The 22,296-nt window shown below is 35.3% G+C and overlaps 1 protein-coding gene across 14 annotated transcripts in view; it reads right to left on the bottom strand.

Annotated features, from left to right (window-relative positions):
• BCAS3 (BCAS3 microtubule associated cell migration factor) overlaps positions 1 to 22,296 on the bottom strand; it is a 553,048-nt gene that overhangs the window by 362,005 nt on the left and 168,747 nt on the right. For all 14 annotated transcript variants that reach the window (XR_006728831.1, XR_006728832.1, XR_006728830.1 and 11 more), the window contains exon 14: positions 6,107 to 6,240. Coding sequence is in view for 11 of the 14 variants with exons in the window: in XM_045525584.1 (XP_045381540.1) it covers positions 6,107 to 6,240 (134 nt within the window). In the remaining 3 variants the exon portion in view is untranslated. The remainder of the gene's footprint in view (positions 1 to 6,106; positions 6,241 to 22,296) is intronic.

Raw genomic sequence — 22,296 nt, 5'->3', positions numbered from 1 at the left:
TGGGACAATCATAGGAATTTTCTCATTAGTTTCCTATCTCTCAGGGATTGTCTTCATTCAATGACTAATGTACAGTAACTAGAAAAACACTATCATTTAGTTGTTTCAGGTAAGAGGGTAAATCTAGCCTCTATTAACTCTATATTAGCCAAAAGTAGAGGTCCAAATATTGACTCTTTATCTGGCACTTACTATGCCAAGCGCTTTGCTAAGTATTTAAATACAGTATTTCTGATATTTTCTCAATAAACCCTATGAAATAGTTATCAGCTTCATTTTACAGAAGAGTAATTTAAAGCTTAGATAAAGTTGTTAGCTTATCCTTAGCCATACAATTACTAATCAGTATCCAAGTACATAGGGGAGCTAGGGAAATAGGAATGAAGAGTGACTGCTAATGGGTAAGGAGTTTAAGTGTTAGAAAAATGTTCTGAAATTAGATACTGGTGATGGCTTGCATAACTCTGAAAAAAACATAATAAAAACTAGTGAATTCTGTATTTAAAAAGAATGAATTCTGTAGTATGTGCATTACTTCTCAATTAACAAGTTGTTTTGGGGGGGAGGTAATTGAAAAAAGTCACATGACCATATAGTCATAAACAGTGTTGCCAGGTTTACCAAATAAAAATACAGAAAGTCCACTTAAATTTGAATATCAGTATAAGTATAACTAGGCAGTCTTTTGGGACATATTCACATTTAAAAAATTTGCTTTTATCTAAAATGACCATCAATAGTATCAATTAATAATATGAAATAGCTAGATTCTTTTCCCCTCAACAATTAAAGATATTAACCATACTATTTTGTAATATTGTTCTAATATGGTAAAATTAACACTTATCTGATTTACAGATGTTTCAAAACCAAGTTTGCTATTTACCAAAATTAGCATGCTAAGTACAAAAATGACTTGAGTACGCTTGAGTAAGACATTACGGAAGTATATTAACAAAATACTTGTAAGGTTTATACTTACTGTTGAAAACAAGGACTGTTTTTCTAACTGCATATGTGCTTTATAAAGAAAATTACTGTCAGATGCAGAGGATATCCCAAGTCATAGACCACAAAACAACTTAATTCAGTATAATTAGATCCATACACTTGATTTTTTTTCTTCACCTGATAAAAGTATCCTCAGAATTGTTGGAAAAATCCAGAATAACAATTTTGTAGTACTCAAAGGTAGCTAGATAGATCATGTGCCATACAAAATTCATGAGTGGTATTAAATTTTAAGTATCAGTTCAAGATAATTTTCAGTAGAACCTTATAATAATTAATTTTATGGCCACTAATTGAGATCCTTAGAGCTTACTGTATGGTGCTTAGAAATTCCAAATCTCTCAAATTATAGAGTATGCTTTATTGCACAATCGTTTTAATAATATCTATTTAATTTTCCTACTTCTTAAATACGAATATCATTGGCAGCAGCAAACATTTGTACTACGATATGCAAGGCACTGTTCTAAGGAAGAGAGATACCAAGAACCTTAAGCAAAATTTCTACTTCCATACTAGATTTATAGATAAACTAAATGGCAAATAATGCTAGTATAAAAGAGGTATCAAAAATAGGTGTTCAGTACTTAAAACATTTGAATTCTAAAAAGGGCTTTTATCAGTGACTAGAACAGATAGAGTTTAAAAAAGAGTTACAATATAAAATGTGCCCAGCAACATATTGAAATATTAAATCTTTACCTAAAATGCTCATCTAATTTGAAATTTCCACACAAAAGAAACAAAACAAATGATAAATAAGAGTAAGCAAGCTAGTTGTGCCAGAAAGTAAGGACATGCTCAAAGAATGATGGAGATATGTCAAAGGGACAAAGACACGGAGTCAATGGGCTCCCACTGGCCAAATGTGGGACATTTTGAGCACTACAATAATTACTTAATAAATATAACCCATTGAATAAAATAGGAATCTAGGCAACCAAAATGGTGTAAGTAAATAAAAGAATTGAAAGTTTCATGAGGAATGGGCTATTTACATAGTTTAAAATTACCTCCCCACAAAAACTTGTAATTTTTTAAGTATAAAGGAGTAACTTTACAGTGAAGAACACCGGCAAACACCATCTCAGTCATGTGATTAAACTGATCATCATCAGAAATAGTAAATATCAAAATTACATACCACCTGATAGGATGTAAAGAGAAGAACTAGCATCAACTCTGTGACATTCCTGCCCAAAACCAGTAAATCTAATCATGAAGAAACATCAAAGAATTGACGTACATTCTAGAAAATAAATGGCCCATAAAATGTAAATGTGCTGGGATGGCTAAGCATCGTGGCTCACTACCATAATCATAGCACTTTCGGAGGACAAGATGGTAGGATTGCTGATGCCAGCAGTTCATGACCAGCCTGAGCAATGTAGACAGACCCCCATCTCTAGAAATTTTTTTAAAAAAACTAGGCAGGCATGGCGGAGAGTGCCTGTAGTCCCAGCTACTCAGGAGGCTGAGGCAGAAAGATTGCTTGAGCCCTGAAATTCAAGGTTACAGTAGGCTATGATCGTGCCACTGCACTCCAGCCTGGGCAACAGAGGGATACCCTGTTTATCAATAAATAAATAAGTAAATAAATAAATAAATGTGCTAGGATCATACGTGGCAAATAAATAATGATCATATATTCCAGAATAAAGGAGACAGAAGAAATAGAGCAATGAAGTTTTCCTGAACTAAATCCTTTTGCTAGTTACCAGGACAACTAGCACAACTAAAATGGAGTTTAAAAATTAGATGGTGGAAATTTATTGATTAGGTTTTTAGATGGTTATTTCATGGTTACATAGAAGAGTGTCCCCATTTATAGGATGTACACATTCAAACATTGAGGATAACAGAGCATTGTGTTATGTTAGCAACCTACTTCCAAATGGTGCAAGAAAAAAATGTATCTCGCTCTGTGGAAAGCCCTGAGCATGTAAGAGTCAATAAGGTAAAATTTAGTTTATAAAAGAAATCCCAATATTAGTGGAGACAGATAGGTAGACATCCAGTACTATAACAGAGTATAAAATGAGAGACACAAGGAAGAGAAGGCTTAATCCTAATTAATTCTACCTAAATAAGGAGGAGATAAGGGAATTCTTAACATGAATACTGACTATTTCTTATTTATTTATTTTTTCCTGTGGACCTCATCTGACTAGATATTGAATATTTACAAATTAAACATGTAAGTCATGATCCAACTAATATACTTCTAAAGTGAAATCTTAATAGAAGAATCAATTTCATTAACCTCAAAAGGAACTTAAATACTTACTGTAGGCATTTTTTGTGTGAAGAAAAAAGGAGATATAACAAATACCCTCATGAAGGTAAAAATATTTTAAATATTTCTTCTAGAAGGAAGAAATTGGACATTGTATGTATGAGGAGTTGCATATTCCCATACTTAATCATCATGCAGTATGTATTATGTGCAAACAAATTAAAATTTGCACATAAATGATAATTTGCCTGATGGGAACATTAGAAGAAATGAAAAGATACCACTTTAGTTACTAAAATTCCATTTTCTAGTTTCTTTCTAATTGAGGAACAGCTAGTATGGATAAATGTTCAATGGCGATAGCTTAGAGAATTTGTTGAGTTCCAAAAGGTAAGATCACTCGGATGGTGGTGACGGTTGCACAAAAATGTGGATTGATACTATTAAAATGGTACATTGTATGTTACATGTATTTTACCACAATTTCTTGAAAAGCCAAGAATCAGCTGGGATGGCTGGGCATGGTGGCTCACCCCTGTAATTCCAGCACTTTTGGAGGATCACTAGAGCCCAGGAATTTGAGGTTACCATGAGCTATGACAGTGCCATTACACTCACTCCAGCCTGGGCAACAGAGCGAGACCCTGTCTCTAAAAAAAAAAAAATTTTTTTTGTTGGAATAAATCAATGAATAAATAAATAAAAAGCTAGGATTTCCCAATTTATCTTGAGAATAAAATAACTGAGATTTAAAAAAATGCACAAACAGATTTCGTGTCTCTAATCTTTTCTGAAGTAAGACAATGGGAATACAAAGAGGACAAATATATGCTGAAGGATAAGGATTCAAGATTTAAATATTTTAATTAAAGCTGATGAATGAATTCAAATAGAGTTTGGATTGTGAAAATGCTAAGATCTTACCAAGCAGTAATTTGGTTTTCCCTTAGATATTAATTAGAAATATTAATGAAAGTGCGTATCTATTAAGAAGTACCAAAAAGGTTAAGTAAAATCATGGTTTTTTTAAATCTTCAGATCTCCAGTGCTAGGGTGATAATTAAAAAATATGTAACACTACTGCAGTATTAAGAACAAATTAATCTATGTGGGGTATTTTTAACAAGGCACAACAGATTGCAACGTTACACCAAGCAAGGCAGCTCTGTGCAGAGAGGTTAATGGGTAACTTTGATGTTTTGCTCCATGTACTTCAAGATTGTATAAAGTTTACTTACAAGATGTTTTTATGTATTATTTGCAAAATGAAAAAAAAAGACACTAAAAATAGAGGAAAACAATAAAGTCAAAGAAAATAAGACATTTGAAAATAAGACTACTACAGCTGTATAATATTTTAGATTTCCTAGCCCATATGATAAGATAGAAAAATAAAACTCCAAAAAGTCAAAAAGTGTGATTATCAGAAAATATATTCTATTTAGAAAATCCAAGAAAATTTACTGGAAAACTATTCGATCTTACAAGAGAAGCAGGCAACGCAGAAAGATGCAAATTCAATACAAAACAATCAATAGTTTTGCCATACCACAGCAATGACTAATTTTGAAATGTAATAATTCCTAGATGCAAAACTTCTATAGTGTAAAAATGTCACTTCTAACTGTATTAAAATGTCATATCAATGTAATCCAAATAAAAATCTCCACAGGATTCATTACATAATTCAGTAGAGTCACTCTAAAACACAATAGCCAGGAAAGTTTTTGAAAACAAACAATAAATCATGTTATAAAGCTAAAGTAAGTAAAACAGCATAATGCTGGTGAAGGGTGTTGTTTTATTTTTACTTTCTATGAGAAATTTCCAAACCTACACAAAAGTACAGAGAATGCCATCATGAACCACCTACAGGGATATCGCCCAGCTTCAATAATTAACACTGTGCAAATCTGGTTGACTCTATTTCATTGTTTGTTTTGACAGAATATTTTAAAGCACATTAGAGATATCATATCCTTTTACCTGTAAAAACTTCAAGATATATGCCTAGCAGATAAAGATTTTTAAAAAATAATTACACACTCGGCAAATTAATAACACATGATAAATATCATATAATATCCAGTTCATTATCAATTTTCTCCAACTGTCTCAAAATGTCTCTTTATACTTTGATTAAATCAAAGTCCAAAGTTCTCATTTACTTGATGTGTATCTTAAGTCTCTTGTAATCAATAACCATTCCTCTATTTTCTTTTGTCATTTATTTGTTCTATTATCTAAATCAATTCTCCCCTACTGCTAGATTATTTGTAGTGTTTGCCAATTTTCATGATTAAATACTCCCACCATGGATGATTTCACATTACCTACGTTAAGTCCTAAAAACAGTGTTGGGGAGAGATGTGCATAATTGGCTCTCACTAGCCATTAAGAACTGCCTCTAGAATATCCATATACTGAAATATAGTATGAAACTGAATTATTTTATGTATACATGAATACCTGTGTGCTTATATGTATATGTGTATATGTATGTATGTACATATTTATGTATATGGAATCAAAATGCCTAGTAAAAGTACGGAGGGACAGATATCAAATGCACGACAGGGGTCTTCTCTGGGGCAAGAAATGGCATTAGGTTCGGTGTAGCGGAATAAACAAAACTACTTTTTTATCAAAATTCATTCAATTTTTTTACAATAAGGTGTTCATCTAGTGCTTATGTATTTATTGGGTCAGAATGGGCTTTTTTTCTTAATTATCTAACCTACTCTATCACAAAGAGCAGTATTTTCTCACTAACATTAACATTAAGCAATATAAATGAACAACTACAGCAGATGTCATATTACACAAAGAAATGGCCTTCTGAAAAAATACACAGCTTACTTTGGCTTCAGTTTCTCCTCTGTGAAGAGTGTACAGATGGTGGACAGCACTTTGTGATGAGGACCAAGGATGAGTCAGAATTTGGAAGACATGAAAATCATGGCCAAGGGTGTCTGTTGTAACCAGAAGCATTCCTGGAAGACAAAAAACAAAGGGTAAAAATGAAAATGATTATGTATGTGATGAAATATTTTCAAAAGCTATTCAACATATTTTAAAATATTATCAAAGGAAAAAAATTGCCAAGGTTATAAGAAACTTTCCAAACAAAACAAAATATTTTCTTGCAAATAACAAACTTAATATCACATCAATATGCCAGTAAAGTATAAATACTAGAAGTACAGGTATTATTATAATACATTCCCATATGACTGAGAGAAGTTTTATATGCCTGAATTTATAGAACTGGCAATCATTTTTATTATTTAAAAAAAGATTGGGAAAATGGCATACCTCTATGAAACTAAAACATATTCTCTCTTTTTGCAACTTCTTCAAAATTGAATTCTAAGTTCCAATTTATCTACTGATCAAACTACTAAATCCCCCCCTTAATTCACCAGTTTACAACTTGTTTCTATCCAGGCAGGATATTTATTGAAACTGCCTATAGTGCCTTTCACAGAGCAAGTTCTTAATTTTGGTGAGATGTCATATCTAAGAATTCTTTGACTATCTGAAGGTGATAAGGATTTTCTGTTTTCTTGTAAAAGTTTCATAGTTTTATGTTTACACTTAAGACTATCATCCATTTTGAATTTATTTTTGTATAAAATACACAGACCTTATACAAAAGATTGTGAGGATCTTATACAAAAGGTACACAAGGTTAACTTTTTTGCATAAGATGTTCAATTGTTCCAGCAAGATTTCTTTAAAAGACTGTTCCTTCTTCATTGAATTAACATTGTGAACTTCCCAAAGATCAATTAATTGGTCATTATTTCTGTAGGCCTATTTTTGGATGCTCTATTCTATTCCATCAATTTCTGTGTATATACATTCACAAATATCACACTCTTGACTACTGTAACTTTATAGAAAATCTTGAAATCAGGTAAAGTGAGTCTACCTCTTCTGGGCTTTGTAACATTATTTCAGCTATTTATTTTCATTCAGGAATTTCGGGGAATTGTGTAAAGTGTATAAATCAATTTGGGGATAATTGATATCTTAATATTGAGGCTTCTAATCCATGAATGTAGCATATTTCTTAATTTAGATTTATTTTGACTTCTTTTTCTTATTTTTGAGCACAAAGATTCTATTTTCTTAGATCTATTATAAATGGTAATGCTTTTAAAATTTCAGTTATCAATTTTCCTTGCTAGTATATAGAGATAAGATTTGTATATTTTTCCCTTAATTTTATGTGTTTCCTGCAAATTCTAGGAGTTTTTTGACAGAGTACATGAATTTTCTTTGATGACAATCATGTAGTATAGGAATAGACCCAATATGACTTCTTCCTTTCCAATCTACATGCCTTTCTTCCTTTTTCTTTACTTAATGCATTTGCTGAGGCAAACAGGAATGGTGAGAAGAGATAGCCATGCCTTTTTCCATGTCTTAGGATGAAAGCATTAAATCTTTAAGTATGACATTATTTGTAGCTTTTTGGTAAAAACCCTTTAGGAAATATGCTGAGAGTTTTTATAATGAAAGAATGTTGGATTTTTCAAGTGCTTTTTCTGCATATATTGATTGAAATGATTCTGTGGTTTATCTTCTTTAATCTATTAGTATTGTAAATTTTAACAATGATTGATTATCAAATGTTGAACAAAACTTGCATTCCTAAAACCCCATTTGGTCAAAATCCTGTATATGCTGCTGGATTCAATTTGTTAATATTTTGAAGATTTTCATGTCCATGTTCCTGGGAAATATTGGTTTGTAGATTTCTAATAATGTGTTTGCCTGGTTTTGGTATCAGAGTAATGGAGTTATCAAAGAATGAACGGCAAAATGCTCCTTATCCTGTTATTTCCTAGAAAAAATTTTGTGAAATTATTTATCTCTCTTAAATGTTTGGTAGAATTCATCAGTAAAAATATTTGGGTTTTTTGTTTGTTTGTTTGAGACAGAGTATGGCTCTGCTGCCCCGCTAGAGAGCAGTGGTGTCATCATAATTCACTGCTCAAGTAATCCTCCTATCTTATCCTTCCAAGTAGCTGGGACTAGAGGCGTGCACCACCACAAATATTTTCTCCCATTTTGTAGGTTGTCTATTCGCTCTAATGATAGTTTCCTTGGCTGTGCAGAAGCTTTTTAATTTGATCAGGTCCCATTTGTTTATTTCTGTTGCTGCTGTGATTGCTTTGGGGGTCTTCCTCATAAATTTTTTGCCTAGGCCAATGTCTAAAAGAGTCTTCCCAACATTTTCTTTCAGAATTCTAAAGGTTTCACGCCTTAAGTTTCAGTATGTTATCCATTTTGAGTTGATTTCTGTGAGAGATGAGAGGTGAGAGGTGGGGATCCACTTTCAACCTTCTGCATGCATACCACATTTTCTTAATCCACTCATGAATTGATGGGCACTTGGGTTGATTCCACATCTTTGCAATTGTGAATTGTGCTGCAATAAACATTTGAGTGCAGGTGTCTTTTTGATAAATTGACTTCTTTTCCTTTAGGTAGATACACAGTAGGGGGATTGCTCAGTCAAATGGTAAGTATCCATTTATTTATTTGAGGAATCTCCATACTGTTTTCCATAGAGGCTGTACTAATTTGCAGTAACACTAACAGTGTATAGGTGTTCTTTCACTCTGCATCCATGCTAGCACCCATTGTTTTTTTGGCTTTTTAATAAAACCATTCTGATAAGGGTAAGGTGATATCTCATTGAGGTTTTAATCTGCATTTCCTTGATTAGTCATATTGAGCATTTCTCCATATTTGTTGACCATTTGTCCATCTTCTTTTGAAAAACTTCTGTCCGTGTCTTTTGCCCACTTTTTAATAGGATTGTTTTTCCTTGTTTATTTGTTTGAGTTCTTTGTAAATTAATGGATATTAGCCCTTTATCAGATATATACTTGGTGAATATTTTCTCCCATTCTATAGGTTGTCTATTAACTCTGTTGATTATTTTCTTTGCTGTGCAGAAGGTTTCTTATTTCATCAAGGCCCATTTTGTTGCTGCTGTATTTGCCTTTGGGGTGTAAGTCACAAATTATTTCCTTAGGCCAATGCCTAGAGTTTTTCCTTTATTTTCTTCCAGAATTTTTATGGTTTCATGCCTTACATTTAAGCTTTTTATCAACCTTGAAATAAATTTTGTAAATTTTCGTAATTACTCTTTCCCCAGTGTATGTCATTGTCCGCTTTGTAGAAGAACAGTTCGTTGCAGGTAGATGGTTTTATATCTGGGTACTCTATTCTGTTCCATTGGTCTATGTCTCTTCTTTTACACCAGTAACATGCTGTTTTAGTTACTATAGCTTTGTAGTATAATTTGAAATCTAGTAATGTGATGCCTCCAAATTTGTTCTTTTTCCTTAAGGTTGCTTTGGTTCTTTTTCATTCCAAATGAAACATAGAATTATTTTCTGTAGATCTGTGAAATATGACATAGTTATTTTGATGGGGATTGCACTGAATCTGTATGTCACTTCAGGCAGTGTGGACATTTTAACAATGTTGATTCTACTGATCCATGAGGATGAGATATATTTCCATTTGTTTGTATCATCTGAGATTTCATTCATCAGTGTTTTGTAGTTCTAGTAGAGATCTTTCACCTTCTTGGTTAAGTAAATTCTTAGGTAATTTATTTTCTTTGTAACTATTGTCAATGGTATTGAGTTTTTGATTTGACCCTCAGCTTGACTGTTATTAGAGTATAGAAATGGTACTGATTTGTGTCATACCAATTTTGTAACCTGACACTTTGCTGAATTTATTTATCAATTCTAGTATTCTTTTGGTGGAGTTCTCGGGATTATCTAGCTAGAAGATCGTATTGTCAGCAAAAGGCAATTTCCTCTTTCCCAATGTGGATACCCTTTATTTCTTGCTCTTGCCAGCTTGCTCTGGCTAGAATTTCCAGTACTATGTTGAATACAAGTGGTGACACTGGGCATCCTTTTCTTGTTCCAGTTCTTAGGGGGAATGCTTTCAACTTTTCCCCATTCAGTATGATGTTGGCTGTGGGTTTGCCATATATGCCTTTTATAATTTTGAGGTATATTCCTTCTATACCTAGTTTGTTGGCAGTTTTTATCATGAAAGGATGATGGATTTTATCAAATGCATTTTCTGCATCTATTCAGATGATCTATATGTTTTTTCTTTTTGCTTCTGTTTATGTGAAATCATGTTTATTGATTTGCATTTGTTGAACCACCCTGGCAACCCAGGGATGAAACACACTTGATCATGGTGAATTATTTTTTGGGGGTGCAGCTGAATTCAGTTTGCTGTAATTTTATTGAGAATTTTTGCATCTATATTCATAAAGGATATTGGCCTGTAGTTTTCTTTTTTTTGGTACGTCCTTTCCTGGATTGGTATCAAGGTGATAATGGCTTCATAGAATGAGTTAGGGAGGATTCCCTCCTTGTCAATGTTATGGAATAATTTCTGGAGGCTAGGTACCAGTTCTTCATTGTGGGTTTGGTAGAATTTGGCTATGAATCCATCTGACCCGGAGCTTTATTTCTTGGGAGAGTTTTTATTACTGCTTCAGTCTCACTGCTTGTTATTGATCTGTTCAGGATTTCTATTTCTTACTGATTGAGCCTTGGGAGGTTGTGTGTTTCCAGGAAATCTATCCAATTCCTCTACATTTTCTAGTTTATGTACATAGAGATTTTTGTACTATTCACAGATGATATTTTATATTTCTGTGGTATCAGTTCTAATGTCTCCTTTTTCATTTCTGATTGAGCTTATCTGAGTCCTTTTTCTTCTATTTCTGGTTAATCTAGCTAGAGGTCTATCGAATGTGTTTATCTTTTCAAAGAACCAACTTTTTGTTTCAGTGATCCTTGGTATTATTTTTTTGGTTTCCATTTTATTTACACCTGCTCTAAGTTTTGTTATTTCCTTTCTTCTGCTGACTTTGGGTTTAGTTTGCTCTTCCTTTTCTAGTTCATTGAAATGTGACATTAGGTTGTTAATTTGTGATCTTTCTGTCTTTTTGATGTAGAGATTTAAAGCTATGAATTTTCCCCATGCAAGTGCTTTTTCTGTATTCCCTAGATTTTGACAGCTTGTGTCCCCTTTGTTGTTCCATTTGTGGTATTGCTGGATTTCCACCTTACTTCCATCATTGACCAAAGAATCATTCAGCAGCGGTTGTTTAATTTCCAATACTCTGCGTAAATTTGAGTGTTTCCCTTGGAATTGATTTCTAGTTTTATTCCACTGTGGTCTGACAAAACAAATGGTATGATTTTGATCTTTTTTAATTTGCACAGACACGTTTTGTGGCCTAAGATATGATCAATCTTGGAGAATGTCCCATGTGCCGATGAGAAGAATGTATATTCAGCAGTTTTTCTGTAGAATGATCCATACATGTGTGTTAGGTCCGTTTTTTCTACAGTCTACTTTATGCCCAGTGTTTCTTAACTGAGTTTCTGCTTTGATGATCTACCTAGCTCTGTCAGTGGGGTGTTGAAGACCATGGCAATTATGACGTTACTGTTTATTTCTTTACTTAGATCTAGTAGGATTTGCCTTAAGAATATAAGAGCTCTGGTGTTGTGTCTTCTTATTGAATTACTCCCTTTGCCATTATATAATGACCATCTTTGTCTTTTGTTTAATCATTGTTGATTTAAAGTCTATTTTCTCTGATATGAGAATGGCTATACCTGCTCTCTTTTGGTTTCCTTTTGGAGTACTTTTTTTCATCCCCTTTACCTTGAGTCTGTGTGAGTCTTTATGGATTAGATGTGTTTCCTGGAGACAGCAGATACTTGGGTTGTGTTTTTTTCATCCATTCAGCCAGTCTATATCTTTTATGTGGGGCATCCTGATGAGTTTGCCTTTGTAGATTAGTTGTTCCTTTCCTCTTGCTGCTTATAGAATTTTCTCCTTCATTTTGCTGTGGCCAAGTGGATGACTATGTGTCTTGGAGATGTCCTATTTGCTCTGAATCTTCCTGGTGTTCAATGACCATCTTGTATCTGGATATCTGAATCTCTGGCAATACCAGGGAAGTTTTCCTCAACAACTCCATCGAATAGATTTTCCATGCTTTTTGCTTTTTCTTCTTCTCCCGCAGGGTTAGGTATATTAGTTCACTTCACATAGTCCCATATTTCTCTGAGTGATTGTTCATCCTTTCTTATTGCCCTTTCTGCATCTCTGACTGACTGGGGTTAGTTTGAGAGTCCTATCTTCAAGCTCTGAGATTCTTTTTTCTTCTTGGTTTAGCCTGTCGTTGAAGTTTTCTGCTGTATTTTGAAATTTCCTAAATGATTCTTTCACTTCTAAAGTTCTATTATGTCCCTCTGGCATTATCTAGCTCATTAGCAACTCTTTCATTCTTTTCTTTGATGTCCTGAAAAAAAATTTTTTTGTCGGTTTCCAACTTTCTCTTCAATGCCATTCATCTCATTTGCTATCAATAGTTCGAATTCCATTTCTGATACTTTGACAATTTCCTTTTGGTTGTGATCCCTTCTAAGTATCAAATTGTTTTGCTTTTCATGTTGTCAGAGTTGTTTTGCCAGTTTCTTCTCATCTGAATCCTCTTCTCTCAACTCTGGGTTGACAGGTTTGCAGCGCATCTGTTCTCCCTTACTGGGAACTCTCCTACTTAGTGAGAAGAAGGAAGGGTCCCTACATGGTCCTTTTGTGGATGATTGATCCAACAGGGTAGGGGAAGACACACTGGGAGCCTGTAATACAGTTGTTCTGTTTAGTCCCATTCACCTGTGCTTGTCACAGTTCAAGCAAAGGCTGGATGATCTTCATGCAGAGTGGTGGGTTATTCCCCAGGTCACTGCTGGAAGTTCAGGTGGGAGGCTGGGCTAGACCTTCTCCATGGAGTCTGGCTTTGCAGCGATTGCAATGCCTGGGTGTCCCCACAGAGGTGATGGTGGCAGCTGGGTAAGGCTACCTATGCAGTGGTTGTGGGCATCCGGGCTGCGGGCATTTGCTTGAACAAGGTCTGGTGCAATGGCGGCTTGAGGCTGGTGTGTCCTTGTGGGAGTGTTGGATGCAGGGACAGTTCCTGCCAGGCAGCCAATGGAAGACTTGAAGTCGGGAGCTGGTGGCAGGCCTGGAGCCTGAGGAGTGGAGCTGTGAGGCCCTGAAACAGTGGAGGATCTTTGGGGGAGGAGCCACGGGGCCTCTGGGGATGGAGCTGCTGGCCTAGCAAGAGCGGTGACAGCTCAGAGACAGAGTCTCAGGGCCCAATGGGAGTGCTGGAGGCAAACCTCAAGGCCTAGGGGCAGCAGGAACAGGAGACGTGGTCTGGAGGCAGGGCAGGAGCTGCATAGGCAGGGCCATGGGACGGACAGCAGCGAAGGAACCATGGAAGTGGAGCTGCCTGGCCTGGTGGCAGCATGTGGATTGCGGGGATACGACTGTGGGGCTGGAGCCACCAGGCAGCCAAGGCTCTCCCCCTGCTCAGGTCCTGCAGAGGCAGTTGCCACAAAGCTTCCAGGTGGCATCTGTGGTGCCCTCTGCTCAAATCCCTTGTTCGGGGGGAGGGGTGCTCGGCTCCCAGTCACAGGTCACGGCATAGGAGAGCAACCACTCTGCCACTCCTTCCGCAGCCCAGCAGGGGGGCAACGCATAGATGGCTGCAGTAAGGCTAAGCCCTGTGTGCCTTAGACCTGAGAACTCAGGATGGAGTCAGTTGCAGTAACCCAGAATGGAAGCCACTAGGTCCCTGCTGCATCCACTCGCCAGTGCAATGCAGACTCCAAACAGCTCACTAACCAGACCAGTGGTCTGAGGTGGTGAGGGGGACCCCCTCACAGCATGGGCAGCAGTGCTTGCTGTGGGGGGAGCAAGGAGACCCAGGGATTTCTCCTTCTATCCTTCCGCATGTGTGGATACTTCCCCCAGGTGCCTTCCAATCGCGCAGAATGGATCATCCTGTCACCTTCTCCTTCACTCTCAATGTGCCCCACTTCTCCAGTGATTCACAATGCTCTTTCCAAGAAGGCCCATCCATAGGTGGGCATCCACCTGCAATTTTCGATCCTCTCCTTAAGAGTGGCATGCACGGGCTGCTTCTACTCCCCCATCTTGCCTGTCCACCCTAGAAACTTTTAAATCAATATTTTCTTGAAGGAAAAGGCATAAAAGAATATTAAGCATCCATGGGAAGATAAGGTAGTCATTTAAATGAAAAGAGTAGGAATATTTGAGTTTGCTATTTCTTTGGTTAATCTACGGTACAGCTCCAGTCACTACATTAGAGTAAAATATCATACTAGATCCCTACTGTCTTAGCTATTCCCAAGAGAATACATTTTTGATGATGAAAAGTGTCATTTATTATAAATAACGTAGTAACTTTTTATTAAACCTAACACAGTACATATAACCTTACCTCCCATTATACACCTACCTGTGGTCATGAGGTCACTGACACAATTTATATTTTTTGATTATTATTTTCATTCAAACAATAAATCTCTAAGGTTAGGCATGAATGCTTTGGTGACCTTTTGTGGACATTATTTATTTACTTCTCCCACTTTTTTGCAGAGTTATAGAAAGTTTGTTGTTTGTTTTTTCTTTTTTTTTGAGACAGAGTGTCACTTTGTTGCCCTGGCTAGAGTGAGTGCCGTGGCATCGGCCTAGCTCACAGCAACCTCAAACTCCTGGGCTTAAGCGATCCTACTGCCTCAGCCTCCCAAGTAGCTGGGACTACAGGCATGCGCCACCATGCCTGGCTAATTTTTTGTATATATATTTTTAGTTCGCCAGATAATTTCTTTCTATTTTTAGTAGAGACGGGGTCTCACTCTTGCTCAGGCTGGTCTCGAACTCCTGACCTCGAGCGATCCACCTGCCTCGGCCTCCCAGAGTGCTAGGATTACAGGCGTGAGCCACCACGCCCAGCCAGAAAGTTTGAATTATTACAACTCCACTACTATCTTTTGATTCCACTTTCCCTTAACAAAATGATTTTCTGGGCCGGGCGCGGTGGCTCACGCCTGTAATCCCAGCACTTTGGGAGGCCGAGGCGGGCGGATTGTTTGAGCTCAGGAGTTCAAGACCAGCCTGAGCAAGAGCAAGACCCTGTCTCTACTAAAAATAGAAAGAAATTATCCGGCCAACTAAAATATATATAGAAAAAATTAGCCGGGCATGGTGGTGCATGCCTGTAGTCCCAGCTACCTGGGAGGCTGAGGCAGTAGGATCGTTTAAGCCCAGGAGTTTGAGGTTGCTGTGAGCTAGGCTGACGCCACGGCACTCACTCTAGCCTGAGCAACAGAGCGAGACTCTGTCTCAAAAAAAAAAAAAAAACAAAAAACAAAATGATTTTCTGCATTTGACCAACAATTCAATAGAAATACCATTCTGACAGGAAATAGGATAAACTTACACCTATGTATTCCTCACATACTATAGATAAACTTACTACATTTTGTATCATATCAATCTTTTACATAGAATGAATATCCAAATAAAAGTCCTCATTTGCCAAATAAAGACTATTATTGTTCCATATATGAACGATAATCACAGATGAACAGTTCTGAATATGCTACTAGCTTTTCAAACTGCCATTAATCTGTTTAGTTACTATGTAAAACCATTTCAAACTTGTAAGGAAATGTCCACTGAAAAATTATACCTGTTATCTTCTGTGTATTCTAATTCAAACATTTTCTTTTCCCATTCCTCCATGCAAATGTGGCTTCCATAATCCACCAATGAGTTTACTTTTTTCACAAAACTTCCAAAATAACATAAAAAATTAAGAGTGGAGAGGAAAGGAAGAAATATCTAGCATAGGACTACATAATCATGTGCTTTCTTTTAATTTATAATTTCCTCTTTTGCACATTTTCTGTTGGGGAAATAACAAGTTTTTTTTTTTCTAGAAAACAAGTTAAAAAGCACATATACATAAAAGGAAAAACTTGTACAGAGCAGACTGCGGCTTGAGAACTATTTATGCAGCATCAGAAGACTAAACCAGACTCTGGCCAGGCCCTAAACTAAACCCACACCCCAAATGAGGTGCCAAGCCACAAAAAGCATTTGCGTCATCTGGGAATACAAGGAAAATGAAGGACTTCTAATTATAGGTCCTGGAAGCGGAAGCCTAGAGTGATTAGCTGTTTAGGCACTGCTGTATGTTTATCTGGAAGCTTCCTTTCCCTCACTCTTAGCCTCAACTTTGATAGATGAGCATTAGCGTTAGAGGGTGGGGACTGAAGATGCTGATGGTACACAGCGTTCTCCAAAATCCGAGGTAGCTGAAGACTGAACATTAAGGCTTTTGTGGCCTCATAAGAACATAAGTCTTTTCAACTGGGCGTCAGCTGGTTAGCCCAAAAAGCAAAATTAAAGAGTAGCAAACCTCCACTGGGCATACGCTATAAAATCTTGGAAACACGAGTAGGTTTGTCTTCTTTGTCATATCCTATTTATAACACCTATCTAATTGTATGGTTCTTTATCACGTGCACACATACGAATCGGAAGACAAATTACCAGCTATTCACACACTCTTCCAAAAAGAGACATAAACACTGATATGCTGGATGAAACTGAAATCATTACAGGAATTCAGATGATATCCCTCATAAAAGAATTTTATACTTTGACATTAACTCTTGTGAATGTGATGTTTTCCAATCAATGCCCGTACAGAACCAAATGGGAGTGGTGTGCATAGTTTGGGATGGGCATGCTTGTAGCTCTGACTTGGACAGTGCAAATGCAATATATGTAACCTAAATGTTTGTACTCCCATAAAAATTTTGAAATTAAAAATGATAAATTAACCATAAAAAACCTGTATAGACATTTACAATTATGTAAAAGAGTTAATAGCCAAATTTGCACACAAAAGAAACAGAATCTTAGTACTGAACAAAAGCTTTAACCTCCTCAGATGACATAAAACCATAATAATATCATAACCTATTAAAGTCTGATTAATAAAACTTTCAAGGTGACTATGAGTACTGGAAAACAATGGTCTCAAAGCCCCCCCGGGGCAGCATCAACTTCTTAAGCAGCTTATAGTAGCACATTTCTTAAACTGCTTAAAGATAATGATAATCAAACTTATGAAGGTATCTTCCATGTTAGTAGCCCAGAATATAGTTAATCTTTATCAAACGTACCACATAAAACCCTGTTAGAAGTATTGAAGAAAACACTACCAAAGGAGATGATTTGATACCTGACTGAAGTTGCATATATCCATAACCAACATAAACTAGAACAAAACCTATGATATTGCTCTTATTTGTTCCATGTGCAAAACTCTATTATAAAGTGAACTGATTTTCTAGCTCACTTTATTTTCCTAACTTGTCTATCCTATGTTTTTAGCTGTTAGAAAGGTCTTAACATCATTATGTAAATATTTATTTTTTCTTTGAATCATGAAATTTTCACGCTTGTGAAGACATCTTTGGCCATATTCAAAAGGTTTTCTTATTAAGCATTCATTATTCATTATTTTCAATAGATTCATTTATCAAATTTCATTATTCATTATTTTCAATAGATTTATTTATCAAATATTTAAGGAAAGTGGCCTTTGTCTGTGTATATTATTATTTTTCCAAGCAACTAAGTTTATTTGTCAGATGCCAGAATACTTTTTAAAACTTTCCTTTTTTTTTTTTTTGAGACGGAGTCTTACTCTGTTACCCTGAGTGGAGTGCATTGGCATCAGCCTAGCTCACAGCAACCACCAATTCCTGGGCTCCAGCGATGCCCCTGCCTCAGCCACCCAAGTAGCTGGGACTATAGGCGCACACCACAACGCCTGGCTAATTTTCTATTTGTACTAGAGACGGGGTCTCACTCTTGCTCAGGCTGGTCTCGAACTCCTGAGCTCAACCAATCTTCCTGCCTTGGCCTCCCAGAGTGCTAGTAAATCTTTAACCTTTATTAATGTATAATTTACACACAATAAATGTATTCATTTTAAGTATACAGTTTGATGAGTCTGACAAATACATACATCCATGTAACTACCATAAGCAAGATAGAGAACATCCAAAAAAGTTCCCTTGCATTAATTTGCAGGCCATTCCCTCCCCATCCACCTGGCCTCAACCAACCACTGATCGATTTTCTGCCATTATGAATTAACATTGCCTGTTTTAGAATGTAAATGGAATCACACAATATTTTTTGAGCCCACTTGCTGCAAGTAACAGTTAGCTCATTCATTTATTTACATTACTAACTAGTGTTCCATTTTAAGTACATACCATAATTTATGTACCCATTCTTCAGTTGTTTTAGTTTTTTAATATTGTGACTCAAACTGCTAAGAAAGAAAAAACTGCTATGAGCATTCAAGCACTACGCCCTGTTTGAATATATGTTTTTAGTTGTCTTGGGTGAATATTTAGGAGTGGAATTGCAAGGTCATATATTTCATGTTTAACTTTATAAGAAAGTGTGAAACTATTTTCCAAGTGACTATATCATTTTACACTCATATAAGCTCTATAACCTCATCAGCACTTGATATTGTCTTTTTAATCATTTCAATGGGTATTTCTCAGAGTTTTAATTTCCCATATTCTTTGATGGTCAGTGAAGTTGATCAGTTTTTAATGTGTTTATTAGCTATTTGAATATTTTCCTTAGTGGCATGATTTTTCAATTTTTTTTTCTCATTTTAAATTGTATTGTCTTTTTATCTATCTATCAGAGATTTTCTCCCAGTCTGTGGAACACCTTTTCATTTTTTTAACAATATCTTCCCAAGAGGTTTTCCATTTTAATGAAAATTTTGTGTTCTGATATCCTATCTAAGAAATCTTTTTATATCCCCAGGTCAAAAGGATATTACTCTAAATGTTTTAATTCTTTCATTCTTTATTTTCTATTTTTTTGGAGACAGAGTATTGTTTTGTTGCCGAGGCATGAAGGCAGCAGCATGATCATAGTTCACTATAACCTCAAACTCTGAGTAGCTGGGACTACAGGCGCACACCACCACGCCTGGTTAATTTTTGTATTTTTTGTAGAGACAGGTTCTTGCTATGTTGCTCAGGCTGGTTTCAAACTCCTGATGTCAAGTGATCCTCCCACGTAGGCCTCCCAAAGTACCAGCATTACTGAAGTGAGCCACAGCGCCTGGCCTATATTTTCTTCTTGAAGTTTCATAGTTTTAGTTTTCATATTAAGCCTAGTATCCATTTAGAGGTACCTTTATATTACATTGTAAAGGAAATATTCATTTTTTTCCCTCAAAGGATACCCCAGTTGTCCCAGCACCATTTATTGATAAAACTGTATTTAGCCTATAGAAATACTTGATATTTTTTTCAAAAATCAAATGACTGTAAGAGTTTGGACTTTATTCTAAACTCTTAAGAGTGTCTGGACATTATTCCATTCTACTCATCTATGTCCATATTTACCCCCCCAAAACTTTCTTGGTGAACTTTAGATTAAGTCAAAAGTTTAGGTGGTTTACGTTATTAAAATTTACTCATCTTTTTCAAGACTGATTTAGCTATCTCGGGTCTTTTCAAGTTCCATATAAATTTAGAATAAGCTAAAGAGGCGATTACTTTCGGTTTAAACATTCACTTTAGTAAAGTTAACCATTAGTGAACAATAATAACACATAAAAACAGTACTAGCACATCAAGGCTAGTGACAAAACATTTTCATGAAAATATGTTTTGCTCTCGTAATTGAATTGTTTTTCTTATTAATACTATGGAAGGTCACTGGGATAATAAAAATGTTAAATTACATAAAGTAAGAGAATTAAGAAGATAAGGATGGTTTGGGAAGATTAATTGGACTTCACTCAGGAAAATGGTAAATGGTACAATTTCATAATTTTATATCTCAGAAGGGCCTTAGAAGTAATATGCTTGATTTCAATTAACAGATGTGATAACCGAAACCCAATGACAGTGAGAAATATGACTACATGGTGAGTGCCAGGCGCACTGTCTGGGGAATGGACACACTTGAGGCTCTGACTCAGGGGGATGGACGGGACACAGGCAATATATATAACCTGAGCTTTTGTACCCCCATAATAAGCTGAAATTTAAAAAAAAAAGAATTCTGAAATTATGCACATACTGGTCAATAAAAGAAAATATAAATAAAAGTCTAAAAATAAAAGCGTGTTAGCTTGTATTATCTATTATTATGTGCCAACACAATGTTAGGAACCCAAGATCTATAGGTAGTGACATAGTAGTATTATATACGATAACTGACCTCAAGGAAAAATTACATACAGAGAAACAGATACACACACACAACTAAGCTAAATTAAAGTCATGAACAATAATTGCAAAAAGGTCATAATCAAGTACACCTTGAATGGAGGTTAACAGGAATATGGCAGAGAGAAGGAACAATAAAATGAAATATTATGAAAAGCATAAGACAGGAATCAGAAATAAAAGAAGGAGAGATGATGGAAACCAATCTGTATCAAGCATATTCTTAATATGTTAGGACTACAAAATATAATTCAAAAGGTAAATTTGGAAATTTAGGAATTTCTAAAGGAATGCCATTTGATGCATTTCACAGATGTGTGAAACAGATTTTTTAAACTTTCTGGATGTTGCTTATAGCGATATGTGTATATATATATAAAAATTCACCAAGCTATATACTTAAAATTTATATGGTTGACATTATATAAGCTACAGTTCAATAAAAATGAAGATAGATGAAAAATAAAGGTGAGGGACAAGATAAACTTGCTGGTTTTACATAGAGTGAGTGGACAAAGGAAAAAGACAAGGTGTTAAATAGACCAGTTAGTTAAAACACTTTAGTAGCCACCCGATCCCTATAGGAAAACAAAAAAATAACTTAAAACACAGCAGTCAGAGAGGGATACATAAAAGATACAAAAACATGATGTAGGGTCAAAAAAGAGGTCAATGACTCTCAGCTTGGCCAAATGGGTGCTCAAAGCACTATGAATTATGTATTCCATAGTACCTACATGAAAATATAACAAACATGAATCAGGGTTCTAGCAGAGGAGTTCAGAAACTATGTAATTGATAATAATTGGAATGAAAGATAAACTTTCAAAAATACCTATCAAGTACTCTATTGCACATTGTGTGTCAGTTAACACAATTTCAGCATATGAGCAAATGTAGCAGACATTATCAAATTCCCAGGTAATTCTGGAAATTAAGTTTGATTACCTACCTGAGCACTATCAAAACATGACTCTGTCACTATGTTTCAGAAAGAGTATATATAATGACAAAGTCTAATATAGAAAAAAGATCACTGGGTAGGCAGGCATTCTGTGCACAAATTATATATTTATTTATTTAATGACTTCTTACAATCAAAGAAACAAAGGGAAAATCACAAAATCAATTCACTTTTAATTATTTCTCACTAATTATTTATTATTAGTTAGAATTAGAATAATTAGTATTATTTTAGTTAGAATTAGAATAATTAGTATTATTTTATAATGTTGGTACTTTAAAAATTTTGTTAATATTACATTTATTAATTCTGAATACTAATTGATAGGATTTGCCTTCCCTTCTTAGCATTCTAGATATTATCCTTTTTTGACTTCAGATAATATGTAAGAACTAATTATACTTTCATTTCGTCTATGTTAAACAGTTCATATAACAATCTTCCCTTAGTGTTTTCACATTTTCCCTTTGATATTCCATTCCTGTACACTCTCCTATCCCTCACTGCTCCCCACCAAAGGTACCTACCTTATTGTATGTAATAAATTTCTCTGAAATGTATGTATCCTTGAAAAATATTTCGACTATTTTCAGAATATTCAAAATATTTTATATATGGCAAAATATATCAATCTGAATGAGAATAATGAAACAAGCCCCACAATGAGGGCATTCCAGGAAAGAGGCAAGGGGAAGGGACAAGAAGTATTCAAGTACTTCAGTGTTTAACAACCAGTAAGGTTGTACCAATAAAAGTTGAAATAAACATTAGCTACTTTGCATGTATGTACTCAGGTACATTTATTATTCTTTACCTTTTTCAAAAGTACATGTGTTTATGTT

Source organism: Lemur catta, chromosome 15 (genome assembly GCF_020740605.2).
Source record: "Lemur catta isolate mLemCat1 chromosome 15, mLemCat1.pri, whole genome shotgun sequence".
NCBI classification, from domain to species: Eukaryota; Metazoa; Chordata; class Mammalia; order Primates; family Lemuridae; genus Lemur; species Lemur catta.
This window is presented reverse-complemented; position numbering and strand designations above follow the sequence as displayed.